The 16,640-nt window shown below is 39.9% G+C and overlaps 1 protein-coding gene across 1 annotated transcript in view; it reads left to right on the plus strand.

Annotated features, from left to right (window-relative positions):
* Positions 1 to 16,640, plus strand: part of LOC121280762 (nucleus accumbens-associated protein 2) — a 109,556-nt gene that overhangs the window by 80,960 nt on the left and 11,956 nt on the right. The window contains exon 3 of the mRNA XM_041192926.1: positions 12,314 to 12,490. Within this exon, the coding sequence (XP_041048860.1) occupies positions 12,314 to 12,490 (177 nt within the window). The remainder of the gene's footprint in view (positions 1 to 12,313; positions 12,491 to 16,640) is intronic.

The raw sequence follows: 16,640 nt of genomic DNA on the forward strand, positions 1-16,640 counted from the left end.
AATTACAGGTCAGTCAGTCTGACTTCAGTGGTGGGCAAATTATTGGAAACGATTCTGAGACACAGGATAAGCTGTCACTTAGAAAGACACAGGGGTAGTTAGCATGGTTTTGTTAGGGGAAGATCCTGCCTTACTAACTTAATAGAATTTTTTGAAGTAACAAGGAGGATTAATGAGGGTAGTGCAGTGGATGTTGTCTACATGGATTTCAGTAAGGCATTTAGCAAGATCCCATATGGCAGACTGGTCAGGAAAGTGAGATCTCATGGGATACAGGGGAAGGTGGCAGTTGGATCTAAAGTTGGCTCAGTGACGGGAAACAAAGGGTAGTAGTTGATGGATGTTTTTGCGAATGGAAAATGGTTTCCAGTAGTATTCCACAGGGCTCAAGGTTGGGGCCCTTGCTGTTTGTTGTATATATTAATGATCTAGACTTAAATGAGGGAAGCATAATTGGGAAATTTGCAAATGACACAAAAATTGGCCATGTAGATGATAGTGAAGAAGGTAGCTGTTGACTCCAGAGTGATATCAATGGTTTGGTTGAATGGGCAGAGAAGTGGCAAATGGAATTCAATCTGGAAAAGTGTGAGGTAATGCATTTGGGGAGGGCAAACTTAAAGCAAGAGAATACTCAATAAATGGGAAGTTATTGAGAGGGATAGAGGAAGTGAGACACCTTGGAGTGCATGTCCACACATCCTTGAAGGTGGCAGGACAGGTGGCCAAGGTGGTCAAGAAAGCATATGGAATGCTTTCCTTTATTGGGCGAGGCATTGAATACACAAGCAGGGATGTAATGATGGAACTCCATAAAACACTGGTTAGGCCACAGCTGGAATTTTGTGTACAGTTCTGATCACCACATTAGGAAGGACGTAATTGCTGTGGAGAGGGTGCAGAGGAGATTTGCAAGAATGTTGCCAGGGCTTGAAAATTGCAGCTTTGAGGAGAGATTGGATAGATACGGTTGTTTTCCTGAGAACAGAGGAGGCTAAGGGGTGACCTAATTGTGGTGTACAAAATGATGACGGACCTAGATAGGGTAGACAGGAAAGACTTGTTTTCCCCTAGTTGAGGGGTCAGTTACCAGTGGGCACAGATTTTAGGTGATTGGTAGAAGGATTAGAAGGGACATGAGGAAAACCTTTTTCACCCAGACAGTGGTGGGTGTCTGGAACTCTCTGCCTAACTTGGTGGTTGAGGCTGAACCACTCAACTCATTAGAAAGGTACCTGAATCTGCATCTGAAGTGCTGTACCCTCCAAGGCTGCAAATAGGTGCTGGAAAGCGGGGTTAAAATAAGTGGCTAGTTTCTTTATTTCTCTTTTTGGCTGGCACAGATGACGGGCTGAATGGCTTTTTTCCCGCACCATATCCTTTCATTGGTTCCATACTATCAAGTGGCACTTGCTTAGCATCAGTGAGCACATTTATTACTCAGTTTGGATTTTGCCAGGGTCACTCAGCTCCTGACCTCATTACAGCCTGGGTTCAAACATGGACAAAAGAATGAACTCCCGAGGTGAGAGTGACTGCCCTTGATGTCAAGAAAGCACTTGACCGAGAATGGCATTAAAGAGCCCTAGCAAAACTGGAATCAGAGGGAATCGGGGGGAAAACTCTCAGCTGGTTGGAGTCATACCAAGCACAAAGGAAAATCATTGTAGTTGTTGAAGGGCAATCATCTCAGTTCCAGGACATCACTGCAGGAGTTCCTCCGGGCAATGTCCTTAGCCCAACCGTCTCAGCTGCTTCATCAATGACCTTCCTTCCATCATAAGATCAGAAGTGGGAATGGTCGCTGCTGATTGTGCAAATGTTCACCATTCGTGACGACTCAGATTCTGAAGCAGTCCATATCCAAATGTCTTGGACAATATCCAGACTTGGGTTGACAAGTGGCAAGTACCATTCGTGCCAGGCAATGACCATTTCCAATAAGAGAGAATCTGAATCGTCCCTTGACATTCAATGGTATTACCATCGCTGAATCCCCCACTATCAACACCCTGAGGGTTACCATTGACCAGAAACTGAATTGGACTAGCCATATAAACACTGGCTACAAGAGCAGGTCAGAAGCTAGGAATCCTGTGGTGAGTAACTCACCACCTGACTCCTCAAAGCCTGTCCACCATCTACAAGGCACAAGTCAGGAGTGTGATGGAATACACTCCATCTGCCTGGATGAGTGCAGCTCCAACAACACTCAAGCTTGACACCACCCAGAACACAGCAGCCTGCTTGATTGGCAATCCATCCACAAACATTCGCTCCCTCTGCCATGGATGCACAGTAGCAGCAATGTCTACCATCTACGAGATGCACTGCAGGAACTCGCCAAGGCTCCTTAGACAGCACCTTCCAAACTCGCGACCACTACCACATAGAAGAAGGGTAGCAGACACATGGGAGCACCACCAGCAGGAAGTGCTCCTCCAAGCCACACACCACTCTGACTTGGAACTATATCACTGTTCTGTCGCTGGGTCAAAATCCTGGAACTCTGTCCCTAACAGCACTGTGGGTGTACCTACACCACATGGACTGCAGTGGTTCTTGAAGGCAACTCACCACCACCTCAAGGGCAATTAGGGATGGGCAATAAATGCTGGCCTAGCCAGCAATGCCAACAACCCATGACTGCATTTGTAAAAAAAGGCCTGATTGTGACTGGGTTAATACCCAAATGATTTCACCGGATTAGAATGGTAACGATTTTTTTCCTTTTCCTTTTGGTAGTTTTCCTTTCCGTTATTCACATCCCTCAGTAGGACATAGAAGGACTCGGGGTATTGTATTTGGGAGCCTTATTTGTTTATTTTTGATTTAAATTGTTGTTTTCAAATCAATCTGTTTTTAATGTTAATCCAGAATTTTCAGGTTTGTATTGCTGGAATGAGATGGAAATTACAGAGGTGCTGGATGCAAGGCTTAGTGCTGAGAATGGGGTATTGGATACCATAGCCAAAAATCCTAGGTCGTTGGGCATAAATTTTTCATTATCATAGTGCCGCGCTATAATCCCAGCAACATTGGATGACACTGTCTGAATTCGAGTTAATATCAATTATAATTGTATGTGGAAAAATATTTCAAAAGTGGATGTGAAGAAAACAAAAATGTGATTTTCTGAATCCTCTCAACAGCTTCCCTTTTAAATTAGATGTTTATTTTAATTGCCTAGAATTTACTGGAGCCAGGTACCCTCACCTTTCAGCACCAATCTTTTGTTTTTCACCACAAATTGTTGGAAGTGCAAGTTAATAGGTGAGGCTGAGGTGACATCTGTGACCTTGATAAGTGACATATGAACATATGAATTACAAGCAGGAGTAGGCCACTCAGCCCCTCGAACCTGCTCCGCCATTCAATAAGGTCATGGCTGATCTGATTGTAAGTAACCTCAACTCCACATTCCCGCCTATCCCTGATAACCTTTCACCCCCTTGCTTAACAAGAATCTATCTACCTCTGCCTTAAAATTATTCAAAGGCTCAAGACCCTCGGAGAAAAAAATTCTCCTCATATCTGGCTTAAATGGGTGACCCCTTATATTTAAATATTGATCCCTAGTTCTAGGTTCTTTCACAAGGGGTCCTTTGCACATCCACCCTGTCAAGACCCTGCAGGATTTTTGTATGTTTCAATCAAGTCGCCTCTTACTCTTCTAAACTCCAGCGGATATAAGCCTAGCCTTTCCTCATAAGTCAACCTGCCTATTCCAGGTATTAGTGTAGTAAACCTTCTCTGAACTGCTTCCAATTTATTTACATCCTTCCTTAAATATGGAGACTAATACTATGTACAGTCCTCCAGATTTGGTCTCCCCAATTCTCTGTATAACTGAAGCATAACTTCCCTACTCTTGTATTCAATTCCCCTCGCAATAGATTATAACATTCTAATAGCTTTCCTAATTACTTGCTCTACATGCATACTAACCTTTTGTGATTCATGCACTAGGACGCCCAAATCCCTCTGCATCTTGGAGCTCTGTAATCTCTTACAATTTAGGTATGTTTCTTTTTTTATTCTTCTCGCCAAAAAGGAGCTAAAAGCCCATGTCGTCCAATAAGAATTGAGAAAGAAACTGAGTGACAACAAAGGCGATGGGGGTGAAATGGCGTCAAGTTAGATAAAGAGAAATAAAGACAGACAAAATTTGAATTGCGAAAGAAAACAGGAGAAGTAAGAAAGCATCTTTTTAAAATTTATAAGTCTCTAGGAATAGTTTACTACCTGCAGGAGTGAGACACCACAGTTGTTCCTTTTCTGGGCCTCCAGGGTTGAGGCCAAAACTATAAATCACTCCATTAATAGAGGCTTTATGCAGTGAGATAGAGCAGCACTAACTTTCTGCAATGATTTTAATCTGTATTTATGGCAAAAATTCTGTAATTGCTTAAATGGCAGGGCAGTTGATGCTGAGCTTCAGTTTTCACAACGTCGAGTGGTGCAAATCCTGCAGCAATTTGCAATTCAGGGAGTGTTTTCTTTGCTGCAAATTGCTAGGTTATTTATGTTCCACTAGGACTGTGTATTAAACTTGCTGTTATTTTCCCAACAAATTCTGGGCCCTTGTCAAAGGAGTGGACTTCAGTGGGCCTTTCATCAGTTTATAGTTGTGTTGTCATAGAAGCTGTTCTATCAAAATATTTAAACCTTAAAGGGGCCAGGGTGCCTTAATATTAGAATCTGGTGTTGGGAATGATCATGACCAATATTTCTGTATTACCAATATTTGGTAGCTTGACTGAGGTCTCTAAATCTTAACTGGCGTTACAACTTTTTATTTTAAAAAAAAAACTTTTTCTTTTAAAATCATTCATCTTTGGAGGTTTTTTTCACCTGAGACCTGTTTATTTGAATCATATATTTTGTTGCTTGATCTTTATCATTTAAGGATAGTCCTTGCAACTACAGGCTGGTTAGTTTAGCATCAATGGTGAGTCAAGTTTGAAATCCATAATCAGGAAAAAATTCAACAGGCACTCGGAGAGGTTTGAGTTAATTGTTTGCAAAAGGCAGATTGTGTTTGACTAATCTAATTGATATTTTTGATGCAGTATCAGAGGTTGAAGGGGATTTTTTTTTACTCGTTCATGAAGTTGGCTAGGCCAGCATTTATTGCCATCCCTAATTGCCCTTGAGAACTTAGTGGCTTACTAGGCCATTTCAGATGGCATTTAAGAGTCAACCACATTGCTGTGGGTCTGGCGTCACATGTAGGCCAGACCAGGTAAGGATGGCAGACTTCCTTCCCTAAAGGAAATTAGGGAACCAGATGGGTTTTTACAACAATCAACAATGGTTTCATGGATATCGAGCGACTTCTGATTCCAAAATTTTTCTTATTGAATTCAAATTTCACCATCTGCCGTGGTGGGATTCAAACTCGGGTCCCTGGGTCTCTGAATTGGCAGAAGGGATGCAGAGAGGCAATGTAGACTTAATGACAGAATTCTAAAGTGCGCAGGAGCAGGGGACCTTGAGGTGCACGTGCATCGATCTTTGGCTATAGCAGGACATGTTGTGAGAATGGTTAGCAAAACATCTTGGATCCTAGACTTCATAAATGGAAGCGTCAGGTACAAAAAGAGGGAAGTTATGCTGAACGTTTATAAAACTTCTGGTTAGGCCCTCACTAGAGTTTTGTGTCCAGTTCTGGTTTCATACTTTAGGAAAGATGTGAAGGTCCTTGAGAGGGTGCAGAGGAGATTTAGGAGAATGGTTCCAGGGATGAGGGGTTGAGTTACAAGGTTAGATTGGAAAAGCTGGCGTTGTTGTTCTTGGATCAAAGAAAATTGAGGGGAGATTTGATAAAAGTGCATAAGATTATGACAGGCTTAGATAAGCTAGACAAGGAAAATCTCTTTCCATTTAGCTGCTGGTACAAGGAGGCACAGATTTAAGATTTTAGGCAAGCGTTGCAGGAGGAATGTAAGGTAGACCTTTTTAAGTAGCACGTGGTAATGAGGGTGGTGAAAGCAGAAACGATCAATGATTTCAAAAGGAAATTGGATGGGTACTTGAAAAAAGTAAACTTCCACGGCAATGGGGATCAAGTGGGGGAGTGGGACTTATGGGTTGCTTTGAGGGGAGCTGATATGAACTCGATGGGCAAATGCCGCACTCCTGTGCTGTTAATAACTCTGACTGACTAACTGTTGCATGCCTATTTTATTCCAGCAGACGTAATGATGAGACCATGGTTTACATACAGCAATGAATAGCATAGCTGTGTGTAGATGTCACTTATTAGCTGCTTGTATTACCATCAGGCCAGATTGTACTTTTTAAATTGATGTACCCTTTGCTACCTGTATTGTACAGTAGCTTTAAAAACAACTATAGTTAATCTTGAGGGTACTTCAGGCTCCATTTCTTTATGCAGTGTTTTTACTATGGGCATAATAGCCATTTCTGAATTAGAAGTAACTTCAGGTCAGTTGTTCCATTTAAAGGTCAAAAAGCTGATGTTTCTACTTGACCTCTGTTTTTATGCCTTCCCCATTGTGCCCAATGATCCAGTAAATGAAGTGTTCTGATCTATTTAACTTGGTTTCATATAGCTAGTTAAACCTCTGTTTATGGCACAATCCTTTCTAAATGTCACACCATTCACCCTGATTGGATTTTCTCATGTTTTTCATTTATAACCACCTGCCTTACTATTTGCCAACTCATTGAAGCCAATTGACTACTGCTACATTGCATTATACTTCGTGATGCCAGTGTCATTTGTCACTGTGATTGTTTTAACAGCCATGCCACAGTTGGCAAAAGAAAGATCATGACTAAAAAAGACTCTGCCTTACTGTCAAACAGCAGGTGATATCCTGTAGAACTGCCATCATCTACATTTCAATTGTTAGCCTTCCAAATTAAATGCAAGAATAATTATTGGTCAAAGTCTTGTGTAAGTTGTCATCTCATTGCATAGTCTGCTGATTCTTTTCCGGGGCTTGGTCTCTTTTTCTCGTATTATTTTTATCTTCCCACTCAGGATATTGTACCCCATGCAAAAAGAATGTATTTTGCCACTTGCCTATCTGTTGAAATATGCTCCAGTTCTGGCTGCAGTTTTAATCACCCCAACATTGGCTTCATGTCTTCAGCTGTCAGAGCTCCAAGCTCCAAAACTTTCTCCCTAAATCTCTCCACTTGCCTTTGTTCCTTAAAACCTACCTTTTTGATCAAACTACTGGTCAGCTGCCTTAATATCTCCTTATGTGGGTGGCAGTCAGATTTTGTTTCATTGCACTCCTGTGAAACACCTTGAGTTGTCACACCGCAGGAAAAGGAACTATATAAATTTAAGTTGTTGATATTTCCTTTATTCACCAGGGGAGCCCAATGGAACTTCAGAAAACCACCAAAATGTCAGTAGGCCACTTACCCAGGAATGACTGAATTTGCAGAAGAAGTTATAATTGCACAATAAATCACTGCACAAAGTAGAATTAGCTTTGAAAACCCAAAATACAGTACAAGGATCAATTTATTTTGCAAGGAAAACTGCCAAGCCACTTCCATTTCACCGCAACCTGGTTGAGCTTTTTACCCTTGAATTTTAAATGAAAGTTACTTGAGATTTAAACTGTTAACTTGATTCTATGATTATTAAATATTTAAGTTCTAGGCTAGCTGCTTTTATCCTGGGAACTTTTGAACATAGCCACTTCGGTGATTGCAAAGCTACACAAAGTTTCTAATCTGGCAAGGTTAATTAACAGAATGAAAAGCTTTGTTTTGTTAATGATTATGTTCAGGAATTCATGGTTTCAAATGTCACCATAGGTACCCAATGCACTCATTGGTTTAATTAAATTGAGTAATATCTGCCATCAAACCCCAGTGAAGATTTTTATGCAATGTAGCAAAATTCTAAGGAGGTTTCTTCAGTGCAAATTGCACTTAGAAAGCATGGAAACTACAAATAAGCAATTTGAGGGATGTTTGCTTCTCTGCATTTCATGTAAGACTCACTGTACTTGGACTGTTCCTGTATAAAGTACACAAACAGTTGAAGTAATGCTGTCAATGCTGATAGTGGGAAAAATGTTAATTCCACATTATTCACATCCCTTACCTTGCATCACTGCTTTAAATTTAGACTAATCGAATATTGATGTATAACTGTTGCGTGAAATTAATTCCTGTTGGTTTTAGTAGATGAAGAAATTTGCAAAATTGAGAATTAATATTTAAAGAACCTAATTTGAGGGCACAAAAATAGGCGCTAGAATCTTTGACAGGAATGAAGTTGCAGCGATCTGATAACATTTAATTCAAAGACTGTGGCTAGATATTAGAGCCTCCTGAATAAAATTGCTATCACATGACCTAGCAAAAAAGCAACAAGGACACCCATGTGAGTATTTAGAGCCTGTTTACATGCAAAGTTCTTGCATTGAGAAGCTTATGAGTGACAGTTTACTTTATTGAAATATCACTCTGGATTTGGATTGCAAAGAAAGTTACCCAAACTGTTAAAATGAGACTTGCTTGGAATTACATAGAATTTACTGCACAGAAACAGGCCATTTGGCACAACTAGTCTGTGCCAGTATTTAGGCTCCACATGAGCCTCCTCCCACTCTCCTTCATCTAACCAGATCAACATTTCCTCTCTCCTTCATGTACTTGCATAGCTTCCTCTTAAATACATCTATGCTATTTGCCTCAACTGCTCCATGTAGAAGTTGTTCCACATTCTAACTGCTCCAGGGGTGAAGAAGCTTCTCCTCAATTCCTTATTGGATTAATTAGTGACAATCTCATATTCATAACCCCTAGTTTTAGGTTTCCCACAAGAGGAAGCGTTTTCTCCATGTCTACCCTATCAAATACCCCTAATAGCTACCCCTAGCCATATCTAGCAAAGAGAAAGGAGCCCCAAATGAAATAAAGGCTAAAGAGAGATATTCACATATGCAGTTGGTCAGAATATTGAGAACATGGGAAGTTACTCAGAGGGAGGTAGTTTTGACCTGGATTACTTAATCCCACCTCCATTGCACAAGCATTCATTCGTGTTATTGTGGAAACTCCGTACAATACCTGTTAGACATGCTTTATTAATTTCAATCTTCAGACTGATCTCTCAGTTTCTTTTTATATGAAAGTGCTGTTCTAATCAATTTGCTTTAATTTAAGCAGTGAAAATAAAAGGATTAATGTGCGCAAGGAAACAAGCTTGGCTAAAAATACTCTTATCTACAGTCCTACAATGGAAAAATGGTCTTACCATATTGAATATGGTACTAATTTCTGTTTTTAATATTGTCGTTGCTGAGGATTGTATATCTTCATGTAGGTTGTTTCCATTTGATTTTTCCTCCTCCATTCTCAACCTGCTTTTGGTCATTCAGATCTTTGCTAGTCCCTCAAGTAGCCTTTGGGAGGAACACACAGGTTGTGGTGTGACGTTCTTTTCTCAAGAAAATATCTAACCATTGCTCAGCGTGTCCCTCAATGCCAATCAGAATCGTGTGGCATTGGGAATCCTTATTGTGAAGCTGTCCTGTACTCTTGTGACACCACAGTGTATTAAATGCACTATCACTGAGTGCCAGGTCTCACTTACAGTATTCCTGCAAGTATTTCCACTCAACCTTGCTTGACATTTCAGTTGAAGGTTGCCCTGTGCTTGTCCACATTGTTCGGAGCTGTCCCAAAAATATTCTGTTTGGCTTGCTTGGGAGGATAATACAATTTAATTATTTACAGGAAAATTAAGAGGTTAAGGTGAGCATATAAACCTTGTGAGTAAAGTTGGTGGTTTGTATATTATCTGAACCCTCTTGCTATTAGGTTTTTTAAAAATGAATTAAAGATGATATTCTTTGTGAATTCATTTCAAATTCTAGCATTATTAGACCATAGAAAACTATTGAAACACAAAGTTCACTGAGTATTATCTAATCATTTTTAAAAATTCATTCTCCTGTTTTGGGTATCATCCCTAGTTACCCTGTCTGAATAGCTTGCTAGACCACATCAGAGTGTACTTAAGAATCAGACTGTTTGCAGCCTTAAAGTTCTATTTGAATCTGAGCTGAGCTCCGAACCTCATTTTTCCATCACCAAGGTTCAACTCTGTAATATCACCTGTCTCTGTCCTCCTGCAGCCAATATGCTGCTGAAGATCTCACCCATCCTTTTGTTACCACAAGATTTGACTATTCCAATGCTTTCCTGGCCAACCTCCCATCTTCCACCCTCAAACGTCAGCTTATCCAAAACTTTGCTGTCCATATCCTGCAGCAAGCTTTGTTCATCCTTCATTTGTTTGCAGATCTGTATTGACTCCCAATCTGCAATACCTCAAATTTAAAATTACCAGCCTTGATTTCAGATCCCTCAGTGGCCTTGTTTCTTCCTATTTCTCTTACCTCCTCCAGACCTATAACCCTGCAAGAAGTCTACATTCCTCCAAATCTGACCTCTTGTGTATCCCTGATTTCTTTTATCTTGTCTTATTGGTGGCCTTCAACTATTTAGGCCTTAAACTCTGGAATTCCATCTTTGCATCTCTCCCTACCTCTTTCTCTTCCTTTAAGATGCTCCTTAAAACCTAACTGTTGTGTTTGATAGCACTCCTGTAAGGTGGTTGGGACATTTTACTATATTAAAGGCATATGTAAGTGCAAGTTATTAATAACAAAAGTATTTCCTCTGGCTGGGAAGTCACTGTGGTGAAGATAAATTTCTTTATGCAGAGATTTGTTGAAGCAAGGAATACTTTGCTGCAGGGAGTTATATGAGAGTGGCCATTGCATCTTTTAAGGAATGTATTGAAGCAGAGGAAGATGCAGGCTATGGCATGTGCATAGGACAGTGGAATTAGTTTTGAATTATTCTAACAAAGAGCTGGCACAGAATTATTTGGCTGAATGGTCACCACCTATGCTGTAAACATCTATTCATTATCACTAGTGGGTAGCTTTGCACGTATCGTCAATGGTCTTTTAAAATCTACTAGGCTTCTGGTTTTGTGATATTATTCAATACCCATGTCCGGTAAACAAAGTAATCGTTCCTCCTCATTGCTGTTTGTAGGACCTTGCACTATGCAAATTGATTGCCCTATATCCCTATTTTACAACAGTAACTGAACTTCAAAAGTACTTACTTGGTTGTAAAATGTTTTGGAACAACCGGAGGTCGAGAAAGACTCTATTTAAATGCAGGTTCATGCTTTTCCATTTAGAAGCCCTGACCAAAGGAAGAATGTTGCAGATTTTTTCATTTTTTAAAAAAAGAAATTATGGTCACGTTGATGTTAGTATAGTGGTTAAGGGAAATAACTGACATTGTGAAGGTATGAACACTAATTCCAAGGGGAAATAAATTGCAAGCTTCCTATTCTTTAAACTGAATTATTTTACTTTGTATCTGTGCTCTCAAATTGGTAATTCCTAATTAAACCTCAAATTCAATAAACATGCAGTTTTTAATTCCATGATCACTGTGTAAAACTAAGACGATTGCAAAAGAAGAGGCAACATGAGGAAAAGATTTTCTAATCAACGGGTGTTTAGGATTTGGAATGCGCTGCCTGATAGGGGTATTGGATAAACACTTGAGGGAGAAAAAGCTGCAGGGATATGGGGCAAGATCAGGTGAGTAGGTCTAACTGGAATGTTCTTCCAAAGAGCTGGTGGGGACTTGATGAGCCAAATGGCATCCTTCTCTGCTATAACGTTCTATAATTCTATTATTTCACACACATCTTTTAATTAGAGTAATTCCACAAAAGAGTGGCACAATGAAAGCTTTGGTCAATTCCTAGTCTGACTCCACTGTCAGATTTTTCATTTGTTTGTTTTTGGCACATTTGTTTTAAATCTGATCTTTTTAGCATCGGCAGAAACTATCAGTTTTAAGTTGTAACATACTTCAGAGCAATGCTGGGAAGACTTTTGTGTTAAACCTTCAGCTTTTTCATTATAAGTAAGTTACTTGTGAATTACAGGAGGTGCTGAACGATTGATGAAACTGCTTAATTGCCAACATCAAACTTAAGACCAAAAAGGCTTCTGACTGAACATTAGTCACCACTTACAAGCATATTTAACCACAGGTATTTTTAGTTAAAGCATTTTGTTGAGGAGAAACAGCTGCTTGCTTTTATTCAGTTGTTAAAAATTATCCAAATTTTCTTGCATCCCAAGGTAACGGAATGTAAATCCCAACTTCCTTCTCTCCAGCCACTCCAGTTTGTTCATTTGAATGTCATGTCTGCTGTGTTATTATACATTACTGTAGTTTTCATTGTTTTTTACGTATTTCTCTTTTTTAGCACAAGAGAAAGTTGGGCAGTTGTCAAGCCACTTGACAGTAGAAAATCGCTCCTGTGTGCTTGTTCGTCGTGATCTGGTCGCACTTCCTGCTAGTCTCATCAGTCAGATTGGCTACAGATGTCACCCGAAGCTGTACTCAGAGGGTGATCCTGGTGAGAAGCTAGAACTTGTCTCAGGTAAACATAATTTTAAAATGTTGATCAGTCACTTGTGAAAGAGACCTAAGGCTCTCGAATTACTGAAAAATAAACACGAACCATGGACTGGGCCTCCTGACTCATGACTTCAGAAGGTTTCTCCACACTGCAGTTTTTTTAGGAAACCACTGAGCCAAGTGCATGCGTTATTGATACCTCTTGAGTTCCTTGATTTTGGTTTTTTAAATGCCTGTGATGAATGGGTCTTTACTGTAACCCACTTGGGCAGGAGAGCTGAGAAGTGGAAACCCTGGAGAATTGTGTTCTCAAGGGGAGCTAGGAGAATCCTGTGCTGGGCACACATCTGTTCCAAGTGCATTACTTTTAGCCCAATGGGGAAAGGAGGAGTTGTTCCTTGGTAATAATTCCCTAATGATCAATGGCTGTAAGCCACTGAACTGATGATGTGTATGTGCACTATAAAATTATAGCTCTGGCTGTAGTAGTGATTCACCTTCTAGCTCTTTTTCTGCACCTTTTGTTGACTTGGTTTAAATACTGTACTGTAGAATATTTCTGAAGTACAATAAAATATAGCCCTAAGTGAGTTGACAATCCAATGATAGGATCAGGTTGAACTGTGACAATGTCCACATATATCAATCAGCAGGGATGGCAATTGAGAAGCAAGGATCCTTGACTGATCTTTATATTTTGCTCACCTTTCTTTTCCCTCTCTTTTTGCCTCCTACCTTGGCTCAGTTGAGTGCTGGAACCAATTTGAGTGTCTCTATCACCATCACCCAAGCTGCATTCATCTAATTGGAGTTGGGGGATGTCCAAGCCATGACTTGTGATATATTGTCCCTTGATCCTGATTATCTGGCGCTCAAAGTCCAGACAGTTGAGCCTTTTTTGCATTTCTGGTAATTTTTGTAATAAGCTTGTTGAAGTGTTAATGTCCTAGAAGTTGGGCAAACGCTTTCTCTTGGCATTATAACTTCAAAACACCATGATCGGTTCATAGCAGGAACTTATGCTATACACAAATTCACGAGACCATTAATTCAAGCTTTGTCTGTTACCTCTGACTTGATACCTACCGAAGCAATCAGTGAGCTCTGAGTATAGGACCAGGATGGATATCAAGCAGTTTGTTTACATGACTACATGTAAGAGAACATACTAGGAGTTATGATACTTTGTTGTATTATAACCGTTTGGCACAGGCTTAATGAGCTAGCCAGCCTTTTCCTGTCCGTCTTTCTTTGTATGCTTGTACGTACATCATAGAGAAATTTTGCAAGGCAAAATGTTTGCTTTCAGCTACCGTTAGCTGGTAGCTTTTAAGCAGATATTCAATATGTTTTTTAATGATGGGACAGTAGTTGCCTGAGAAACACCAGTAGGTTTAGAACACTTGGAGCTATCCGTCAATCAGTAGAATGCTATTTCACTTGATGAACAATAATTGTATGTTTTAGAGCCTTCAGTACCCTCCTTTCCTCTGTGTGTGTGTGTGTGTGTGTGTGTGTGTGTGTGTGTGTGTGTGTGTGTGTGTGTGTGTGGTTAGGGAGCTCTGTGTGGGTGTGAGGGGGGACTGTGGGTGTGTGTGGGGGGGACTGTGGGTGTGTACATCTAATACAGTAGTCTTATCTGAGCCATAGCTGATCATCTTTCAGTTAGCAGTTTTATCAGTTAATTAGACTCCTGCCATTTTAAATGCATACATTTTTATGTCCACCAGGCTAAAATTATTATTTTCAAACAGTTGGCTGTTTGATGCTGTAATTTACTGGCCTACCTCTCTTCAAGTCAAAATTCTGCAAGTTGACCTCTGCTTATTTTCCAACTGCACTCCATTACCTGCCAGCTTACCCATGTAGAATCTTTACTTTGTTCCTGCCTCCAAGTAGAAAAAGCTTCTCACTGATGTATTCAAATCCCTCCATGGTTTTGCTCCTCCCTATCTCTGTAACCGCCTGTGGCGCTCTGTTCCTTAGACCTCTTCATTCCTTCAATTCTGGCCTCTTGTACAACCCCAATTATTTTCAATTGGGTGCCCATGCCTTCAGCCTCCTAGGCCTTAAGCTTTGCAATTCTCTCACTAAACCTCTCTGTGTTCCTGTCTCTCTTTTGACCAAGTGTATTGTCACTTGCCCTTGTATCTCCTTTTGCATGGTTCAGTGTCAGATTTTGTCAAATGTTCCTATGAAGTGCCTTGGAATGTTTTTACTACGTTAATAAGCACTGTATAAATGCAAGTAGGTGTCGTCTCAAACCTGTTTCCAGCCACTTGACTTTTTCTGAAATATCTGCAATATGCACTGAACACAGTGTTCAACTTCCACTGAAAATTGCAACAACAAAGGAAATAACCAGTGGCACCTGTAAGTATAAAGATTGCAAAGTATAAATAATCTGACTACTGTTTTACTTCAATTTTCTAACTGTGTTTAGTTTTGTGTTTGTAACCCCGCCTTCGCAGCCAGCGAATTGTTCAAATGATTTTTCTTTCTTCCCAGTGGGAGCCGCATAATCTCAGTCCACACTTCTCCCATTGCCTGGCTGAGCTGAGTTAGAAGCCTGTCTACCACATTAGTACAGCACCTACACCAATGCTATATACTTCTAGGTCGTCAGTTGCTAATGCTTATTTGTTTCAGGGCTCAATTTTGTTAGAAAATGTTTTGAGATCAGGCCAAAAAGAACACCAAAGAGACCTTTTTGTTTTTAAAAAAAAAAGTTTCCTCCAGTGAAATGAATGTTCGAAAGTTATGCAGTAATTTATACTTCCCTTCTTTTATCTTTTAATAGTTTGTATTCATCTAGTACATCTTAATGGACACAGTTCTGGGTTCCTGAAGTCCACTATCATAACTTCTCATGCCTCGTTCATTCTACTGTACTGATTGATGGTCTTTCTCCTGTTACAGATTTGGTTTACTGCATCTAAACGTTTAAGCCTGGAGGTTATTGTATAAGAACAGGGTTTAGCTATTATATTTTAAATTTATACTCTGACAGGTAATATTTCATGTTTCAGATGTTGATATTGAAGTGATAGCTACATACTAAGAAATATAGGCACCTGTATCTTGAACACAACATAAGCTTAGATTTCAATGCGTTTTGGCTAATTTAGAAATGTAGTCGATAGATTATTGTTGTGAAAATTGGATAACATTTTAACATCAGCTAGACTTGTAACTTGCCCTTTCAGGTGGTAATGCTTGCTGTTTTGTCCCAAGAACTTCACAAGCCTTGGTAAGACTCAGTAAGGAGTATTCAAAATCTGAACTGCATGTGCTGTTAAAACATGAATTTCTTTGCTCCCTTTTTAAACTCCCTCTCCTGATACGTATTTATGGGTAGCCTTTAGTGGACAAAATTTACAATGCAGTTTTCAATACACTACATTCTTCCAAGGCGTAATGCATTTCAGAGGTTTGTGTAAATGATAAACTTAAGCATAACTTGAACCTTCAACTTCACCAATTACATATGCAAACTTTTATATTAGTTTAACAACGTACTTAGTCACACAAAATAGGATGTAAGAATTGTTCACTAACCTTTACTTTGTAACATAATCACTTAAGTATGGTGCGAATTTTCTCTCACGAGTAGGATATCGACATCAGGCATAGTCTCATTTTACTTGTGTTCTTCATCTGAGTTGTCGATGTCAATCTGATTCAATGGTTACAAATGGTGTTTTCAGTGTGTTAGGGACAGGAGGGGGATTAATTTAAACAGCTCTGATTTCTCCTCTACCTGTATGTAAACAGGTGTTTTCGATTTCTGACTCCGCCCTTTATAAGTGGTGGTGTGTTTTCCCCAACTCTTCAGTTTGGAGTGATCCAATCCTCTATTAATAACCCCACAGCAAACTCGGGATCAGGTAAGACAAGGGGGTTGGTTTATTCAACATCTGCTCCTTTTTGGACTCACTCCATAAAAGAGGGATAAGGGGAAGAAAGGGGTGCAGGGCAAGACCACAGTAAAAAAGAGTTATGGTTTCACGTGAGTCTAGAGTCCAGAATGAAAAGTCCAATGGTATATTCCTTCAGAGGGTAGCAGGCTTACTGTTGCAGGGTGATCAGTCTTTTCAGAAGTGAGGACTTCCATGATGGGAGAAGACACAGAGAGATGCATTAGACTTGAAGGCACAGATGTAGAAGTCACA

The sequence above is a fragment of the Carcharodon carcharias genome, chromosome 8, assembly GCF_017639515.1.
Source record: "Carcharodon carcharias isolate sCarCar2 chromosome 8, sCarCar2.pri, whole genome shotgun sequence".
In the NCBI taxonomy this organism is placed as follows: domain Eukaryota; kingdom Metazoa; phylum Chordata; class Chondrichthyes; order Lamniformes; family Lamnidae; genus Carcharodon; species Carcharodon carcharias.